The sequence below is a fragment of the Antedon mediterranea genome, chromosome 8 (assembly GCF_964355755.1).
Source record: "Antedon mediterranea chromosome 8, ecAntMedi1.1, whole genome shotgun sequence".
Lineage (NCBI taxonomy): Eukaryota > Metazoa > Echinodermata > Crinoidea > Comatulida > Antedonidae > Antedon > Antedon mediterranea.
Window position 1 is genome coordinate 10994666 of NC_092677.1, and position 8867 is coordinate 11003532.

At 35.6% G+C, this 8867-nt stretch overlaps 1 protein-coding gene across 1 annotated transcript; it reads left to right on the forward strand.

Moving 5' to 3' along the window:
• The first annotated feature begins 5403 nt into the window (after positions 1 to 5403).
• Positions 5404 to 8595, forward strand: LOC140057607 (uncharacterized). Its single transcript, XM_072103324.1, has one exon. It carries the CDS (start codon positions 5404 to 5406, stop codon positions 8593 to 8595), a length of 3192 nt encoding a protein of 1063 aa, XP_071959425.1.
• Positions 8596 to 8867: the final 272 nt, after the last annotated feature.

The following is an 8867-nucleotide window of genomic DNA, read 5'->3' on the forward strand; positions in this document are numbered from 1 at the left end:
TTAAATAGTATTGTTTCTAATCAAAGGGGAAGTGAATATTATAATCAATTTTTTGCTACTAAATTATCATTTTGATGAATATTGTAATACTTACTGTGAAATATTATTATATCATTATTATCTTCATCCAATAAAATTAGCTCAGGTCTATGTAAAATAGGGGGTAAGTCACCTTTAAATTTAGAGAACGAATTAAACAAATTCTCCCTCACCATTTTTCCAAATTTCCACATTCTTAATCTTACGAGACATATAACATAAACATAAAAATGTTGGCCTATAATACCCACATGAAGAGGAATCTCGTCATATGAATCATTTATTGGTGACTATTTTTTCTATAACATTGTTCAATCGGTGTATTTCAACATTTGAGATCCTCCTTGAATGATTTTTTGTTCTCAAAACATGCAATACGTACCACCATAATTATCATAATCCCTCAAGACAAATATAACTCCCTCGGGGGCATCTCAAACGTTATAATACACCACCTCTAAGCAGTCATTTTAGTAGTAAAACACAAGGGTCGATCGCGCGCGACCCATATTATTCATATTGACATCATTTTGACGCTATTATTGTTGTAGAATTGGTGGCCGCCGCCTCCGTGTGGTAAGCCAGACCATATATTATATATAATTGTTCCTTTTCTTTTTTTAAAAACTTTTTCTTTTTGTCCTTATCTTATTTTTTAGGGAGGCGTTTATTCGAGGGAGGCGTTTATTCGAGGGAGGCGTTTATTCGGGGGAGGCGTTTATTGGGTGTAATATGGTAACATGTATGTCAAATAAATACCTCCTTGATGAACAAAAATAAATCTCGAATAAAGATGGTACAGTATGGCTCTGCAGAGCCATATATATAAAGAGTTAAGCTATATCTACACTATCAAACTAGTTTGACAAACAAAGTGTGATGTGCCCAAATATGGTAGTGATATGACATCATTATGTCCATAATGGAAACATCACATTTTTTTGTCACATAAAGTTTGATAGTGTAGACAGAGCTTTACGACATTGAAAATTAGAAACCATTTTTGTGTCAAAGAATTCGCACGCTGAGGGCGCGCGCGTCTCTTTTGTATAGCGTTTTCCTATTAGTTCATGCATTATTTTTAGATTTTGTTGTCAATGAAATAACGCTTAGATTCCGTTTTTATTTTTGTAAATAATTTTATTAATGGTATTGATTTGTTAAAAATATATATATATTTGTTATAATAACAAACAAATAAATGCTAGGGCCTACATGGAAGTTTAAGGATACATCAAAGAATGAACCAATACAAAAAACAAACAAATTCACCCCTATTTTTATGCAGTATATGGCTCTCTGTGTGTTTTTTACACAAACTGCGCCGCCAACGTTATTAACATTCAAAGACTCGTTCATCATTTCATTTGTAATAATTTGCCTTTATTATTTTAATATTGTTCATATCCTTTTCAGTATATTAACAAATATATCCTCAACACATTATTATTTTATTTAGTCATCAAAGCATGCATTATGAATTGAAAATATTACATAATTTTTATTAATAGGACGTAGTTATGGGATGTTTTGTTCCAAAATCAATCAATAGAACGTTATAATGTACTAACGCACGCGCGCGCAATATTCTTTGGCGCAAGTACTTCTGTACGCTGTGCACGTCGATATTTTACCGTAAAATGTGCAATTACATTTTTTTAAATATAGGAAAAAGTTGAAAGTATTTTGTTGCTCCTATACTTTACATGCATTAATGGAGACAAGTTTGACACATTTTGATCTGCATATCACGTGACTATAATCCAATGCCGTAACTCTTTATATATATGGCTCTGTGGCTCTGAGAGCAAGAGCGCCCTCACTTGTTTGGTGTGTGGTGGGTAGCTGATCATACTGGAGGTGCGGTCCTATTATACAACACGTCTTCGGACGTCGTGTGGACGTATTTCACAGTTATCAAGAGCTCATCATATGCAATTTATTTCCAGTTAATGCCATAAATCAAAATCCGTGCAATTACTCCCACTATGATCCATTAGGCTATTATTAACCTCTAACTTGGCCTAAGTGTAATAGGCTACTACTATAGTTAATATTAAGAAACATTCATTATCGAATTGTAAAAACAGTAGGCCTTATAAACCAGGCTACCAATATCTAACAAAAACTGATTAAATCGGAAATATACCGTAAATACGCAACAACCAGACATCATTCTACATCAAACTTTAGTCGGATATTATAGTACAGTCTGACAGAGGACAAAGCTTGCCTATAGGATCTAGCTAACCACCATTCAAACACATTGATCAATTTATATGTGCATTCAAATACTATTAAACTTACATAAATAAACATGTAACCTCAAGATAGTGAATAAACTCAATTATCCGTATTTTCCGCACCTGTATTAACTATGCAAATACAAACAAAATGGAGTAGCGCCCTCTCTCTGTATCATTCACCCCGTTAAGCTTATTCTTTATCATCCGTTTTTTAATTGTTCCTTGCTAACCCGTCCTCTCTTTATTGAGAACATCGCAACATCATGCCATGTGTGTATTCTCTACACACCAAAACTTACATTTTCAACCAACTTTTTATTACTTTAAAAGACGTGTTGTGCAATTTGTGTAACAAATCTAGTCGTAATAAATAGCCATGAAGTATAGGCCTAATTGGCTTAAATTCGATTTAATTTTTTGTTTGGTTGCCTACTGAACATCGTTCGTTGATACGCTTTTTGGTAATTTATGCGAAAGAAAAAAGTCTCTGTCTATAAAGAGTATTGAAAATGTTTTTTCGAGAATGTTATTTTTTTCGGTAAATTTCCGTAACGTTTAAAAAACATACGTATTTCCACCTACATAGTATTTCATACAAACCATAGTTACGAGGTAAATACCATGGACAAATAATTATAATATTATTAATATACTTATTTCTCCATGTTCAAAGATTACTAATTCGAATTGTTCACTCAAAAACGCAATCAAACTCCACGAGATATTGCCCATTCTTCATTCGTTCGTTCGAAAATGTAATATAAAACACACAATTGAAAATAGTTTAATTTATTTCTGCAACAATACATGACTTAAATATTTAACATACAACAAAAATAATGAAAAGTATAACTAATGTTTCCATTCCAGACAAAACACAAGGACGTAGACGCAAGGCAGGCAACCAATGACAAGCGACTGTTTGAATAATCCATCGCTTGTGATTGGTCGACTCGCTTAAGCGTGGTTCCCACTAGCGACGCAACACAAGGACGTAACGCAACGCAAGTGAATTGACCAATCACAAGCGATGGCTTATTCGCTTGTGATTGTAATAAATTACCATTCCCTAACATATAGAGTAACATAGTATTTACATGAACATTCTAGAATAAGATGTTTTGATTTAATAAACCATGTATAATTAATAAGAACAATCAAGAACATTCCAGAAGTGCTATTAATAGAAACTGTAATCATGTAATAATGAGAAGTATAAAGAATGATCTAGAAGGATAGGAGCATCTTGTATATAAAGGGATGTAAACTATTGTAAGGTTGTTGGATTAGAGGTTGGATGTTATATTGTAAAGTCATTGTGAAGCTGTTGTTTAAAGTGCTTACTGGATTGTTGAAAGTTGAAGTTGATTGAAATTAAAGCTTTGTTTTTGAGTTATTTTACAACTTTGTGGATTTTGTGTGTATACTTTTATGTCACAAGGGAGTTCCTAAAGTATTTCAACCGCTCGGAAACATACGTGAGAGGAGTTCGTGACATAATTTGGTGGCAGCGGTTATTTCGATCTACTGTTCGACTTAACTGTGTATTTATCTACGGTTGTGATATTTTGTGGTAGCAGTTTGATCTACTGTATTTTGCCATAGATTGGTGGCTGTTTTAGGATCAACTGTACTTTATTGATATTTTGTGAAAGCGGTACTTACGACACTGTGATATTTTACGGAAGCCGCAGTGCTACGTTTTGTTTAATCGTAAGTACACAAACATTGTTTTAAGAACAGTACATTATTTATTTGGAACAGTAGACTTGTGAACGTCTCGGTAACTACGATTAACTAGTAACAAGACCCTCATCCAGATTTAAAATATGGCTGATAAACAATCAACAACAAGATCCGGTAGAGAATACAGCGGTGGCGATGAAGAAACTGATTCGGATGTAGAATCAGTTCAATCAGTACAACCTGAACAACAGGCAGAAGAGTCTGGACCAACCAGTGGACCGTACCCTACAGGGGCTGACTCATCTTCAAAAGATGTTTTGTTGTTGATGCAGCAGCAAATGCAGCAGCAAATGCAGCAGCAAATGCAACAACAGAATCTTATGATGCAGCAGATGATGGAACAACAAGAACGTTTACGCAAAGAAGATATGGAAAAACAAGAACGTTTACGCAAAGAAGATATGGAAAGACAAGAACGTTTACGTAGGGAAGATATGGAGAAACAGCAAGCGTTAGTAATGGCGTTAATGGATAAGCAAAAGGACAGTGAGGAGAAACGATTAAAAGACATGATGAGATTGAAGGAAGTTCAGATTGCAAAACTTTCTGATAGTGATGATATTGAAAATTATCTCACTACGTTTGAACGAATTGCTAACACCTATGAGTGGCGAAAAGAACACTGGGTAGTAAAACTAATACCTCATTTGACAGGCAAAGCAAGAGCGGCCTATGCATCACTACCAGTGACAGAAAGTAACCAGTACGACATAGTGAAGAAAGCAATATTACAAAGGTATGACATAACTGAAAAGACATATAGGCAAAGGTTTAGGTCAATTAAAAAGAAAAGTGAAGAAAGTTATAGAGAAATGTATGTTAGGTTAAAAGATTTATTTACTAAGTGGGCTAGGCCTGCTGATAAAAGCAAAGATGATTTAGCTGAAATTGTTATTTTAGAGCAATTAATAGATATTATGCCCTGCAGAATTAGCAGATAATTATTTTCAAGCTAGAAAAGGTATCGATTTTGAGAAAAAGTTTCAAAATAGAAAACACGAAAATAGAAACCACCAGGAGAAAACAGTGAAAGGCACTCCTGAAGTTGACAGTAAGGGTAATAATAATCCCCCTGATAACTTTCATAAATCACAATCTGACGCTAGACAACCTCTCGTTTGTAGACGGTGCAAAAAAGTAGGCCACATAGAACGATTTTGTCGAAGTAAGGATGGCTTTTTGTCGACTTAGACAGATACTGTTTCAAAACCATGTACACCTTACATTTGTAGAGGCCTAGTTGAAGGATGTGATTGTGAAATTTTGATAGACTCTGGATGTGATATGACACTTGTTCATTCTGATTTAGTAGCGGCTAAGAAAATTAATCGCGCGGAGCAAGCTAAAATTACATGCAGGTGCGTCCATGACCATGTCAAAGCCTATCCTACTGCATTCGTCAATATTAAGATTTAATAACGAAGACCATAATTTGTTGGTTGGCGTTTGCAGCGATTTACCAAGAGATGTAATTCTTGGTAGGGACTTTCCTAAATTTGGAGACTTATTAGGGAAGAGGGATAAGAATCATGATAGGCATAGTTTTGTTGCCACTAGAGATCATGCTAGAAAAGAAAAACTAAGAGAGGAAAACGAATTAAAGTCGGAAAAAGCTTCTGGGGTTATTTCACATCAGTTAGATGATGTGGTTAATTTTCAAGAAGAATTTGGACATTTAGATGGCCAACTACTCAGTAACAACCCTCCCAAGGAAAAAGTTCATAAAACCAGAAGTGAGAAACGAAAAGTTAGGAAAGAGTTTGCAAAAACAAAGGAAGCTCAATCTAGCCAAGATAGTGAATTAGACATTTTAGATATTGGCAGAGATAAAATTAAGGATTATCAGGTTAAGGATAGAACTTTAATTTCACTTCGAGAACAGATGTTAGTACAGAAGGATGATGACACTATAAAGATAGTCTGTAAGGATGGAATTTTATTTAGGCAGGTTTTCACTAAACACCAGACAGAACCAATAGAGCAATTAGTAGTTCCATACCCTTGCCGTAATAGTGTATTGAAAGTCTCACATGATATTCCTTTGGCAGGTCATTTAGGTAGGAAAAAGACATTAGATAGGATAAAGCAGAGATTCTTTTGGCCTGGTATTAGAAAGGATGTGACCGAATATTGTAACACTTGTGAAAATTGTCAGAAAACTTCAAAGTATAAAACTAAATTGAAGGCCCCGATGATTCCTATGCCAATAATCAGTGAACCATTCCGCCGAATCGCTATGGACATTGTTGGTCCACTAGCACGGAGTAAGACAGGAAATAAATATGTCTTGGTTATATGTGATTATGCAACTCGATATCCGGAGGCTATCCCACTGAGAAGTATTGAAGCTCCAAAGATAGCGGATGAGTTGATTAAATTATTTTCCAGGGTAGGGGTACCAACAGAAATTTTAACCGATCAAGGCTCTAACTTTACCTCTAAGTTGTTGAGTCAAATTTATAAGTTACTTTCAATTAAGGGCTTGACTACTTCTCCCTACCATCCACAAACCGATGGATTAGTGGAAAGATTTAATGGCACCCTCAAGGCTATGATTAGAAAATTTGTTCAGGATGATCCCCGAGAATGGGATAAATTGCTTCCGTACCTATTATTTGCTTATAGGGAGGTACCGCAGGAGTCAACTGGGTTCTCTCCATTTGAATTATTGTATGGTTGGAAGGTACGAGGTCCACTTGATATAATGAAAGAAATGTGGACAGGCACGGTGACAGGTCCTCAAAGTGTGGTTTCACACGTTGTTAAAATGAGAGATAGGTTAACTTCAATGAAAGATCTAGTCCAGGAAAACATTGAACTATCCCAAACAAGGCAAAAACAAAAATATGATCAGAAATCTGTTTGTAGAGAATTTAGTCCAGGTGATGAAGTCCTATTACTCTTACCATCTAGTAACGATGCATTAGAGGCAAAATGGCAAGGTCCTTACAAGGTTTTAAGGAAACTAGGTCCAGTAAACTATGAGGTGGAAACTAATGATAAACGGAAAAAGTCAAAAGTCTACCACATAAATCTTTTAAAACAATTTCATCGTAGAACTATTGAGGTTATGCTGGCTATAAATGATGTAACTGGACAAGACGAGGGTCAGGATAAGGACATTTCTTGGTCAAATATTTCTAGTTCCAATTTAACCTTAGATTCTGGTGAAGGATTAGATGAATCTCAGCTTTCAGATTTAGCGGAGGTGTTTTCTGAATTTGACTCAGTGTTACAGGACAAGCCAGGGAAAACTACTGTAATAAAGCATGATATTGAAATGAACCTAGGGGTACACCCAGTTAGATTAAGAGCTTATCCAATTCCTCAGGCTAAGTTAGGCAAAGTAAAAGAAGAGATAGAATCTATGTTGGAACTTGGGGTAATAGAAGAGTCTCACAGTCCCTGGTCCTCTCCTTATATCATGGTACCAAAGCCGGACGGTACAGCTCGCTTTTGCGTAAATTACAAAAAAGTGAATAGCTTGAGCAAGTTTGATGCATATCCAATGCCTCGAATAGATGAAATAATAGGCAGGGTTGGTCCTGCTAAATTTATAACGAAGTTAGATTTATGTAAAGGTTACTGGCAGGTTCCATTAACTGAACGGTCAAAACCATATACAGCTTTTTCAACACCAATGGGTTTGTACCAATTTAAGTATTTACCATTTGGCTTGCATGGGGCTCCTGCAACGTTTCAAAGAATGATGGATCAACTGTTGCGCAAGAAAGAATCTTATGCAGCAGCTTATATGGATGATCTGGTAATATTTAGTCCAGACTGGGAAAGTCATATCCATCATCTTAGGGACATTTTTCAGACCCTCAAGCAAGCTAATCTGACAGTCAAACCTGCAAAATGTAGTTTCGCACATAGTAAAGTGCATTATTTAGGGTATGTAGTTGGAGAGGGAATGATACGTCCTCAAAAGACTAAGGTAGAAGCGGTAGTACAATGGGAAAAACCTAAAACTAAGAAGGATGTTAAATCTTTTCTTGGCCTGACAGGATACTACCGAAAGTTTATTCCTAATTATGCTGACATTGCAGCACCTCTAACTGATCTGACGGGGAAAAAACATCCAGATAAAATCAAATGGACGCCTGAGTGCGAAGATGCACTTGTAAAGTTAAAACAGGCGTTATGTTCAGACCCTGTGTTACGAAACCCAGATTTTAATGCAGAGTTTATACTGCAAACAGATGCGTCAGATCGAGGGTTAGGTGCAGTACTTAGTCAACTAGGTCCTGATGGTACTAACCATCCAGTATTGTATCTTAGTCGTAAGATGTTCCCAAGGGAACAGAATTATGCAACTATAGAGAAAGAGTGTTTAGCTATAAAATGGGCTGTCGAAAGTCTGCGATATTATCTACTAGGCAGAAAATTTAAGATAGTTACTGACCATCAACCACTCAAATGGTTGGTTGAAATGAAAGAGACAAACAAAAGACTAACTAGATGGAGTCTTGATTTACAACCTTATTGCTTTACTGTTGTACATAGAAGGGGTATTTCTAATGGTAATGCTGACGGATTGTCCCGAAAACCATTAACTTAAAGCAAGGGTTACTTTATAAAATAGACAAAATAGGTTTTAATGTTTATAAGTTACTTGTTTCTTACATTTTGTTTGTAATGAGAATTTGGTTTTCACGTAATGTAGTTTGAATTTATATTCATATATTAAACAGGGTTTCTAGGTCGAAAATGTTATATTTTGCCACGTCCGTGTATACTTGCCCTTCAAAACTCCAAGAAAGAGTTTTGAGCTCAGAAAGAGGGGGGAGTGTAATAAATTACCATTCCCTAACATATAGAGTAACATAGTAT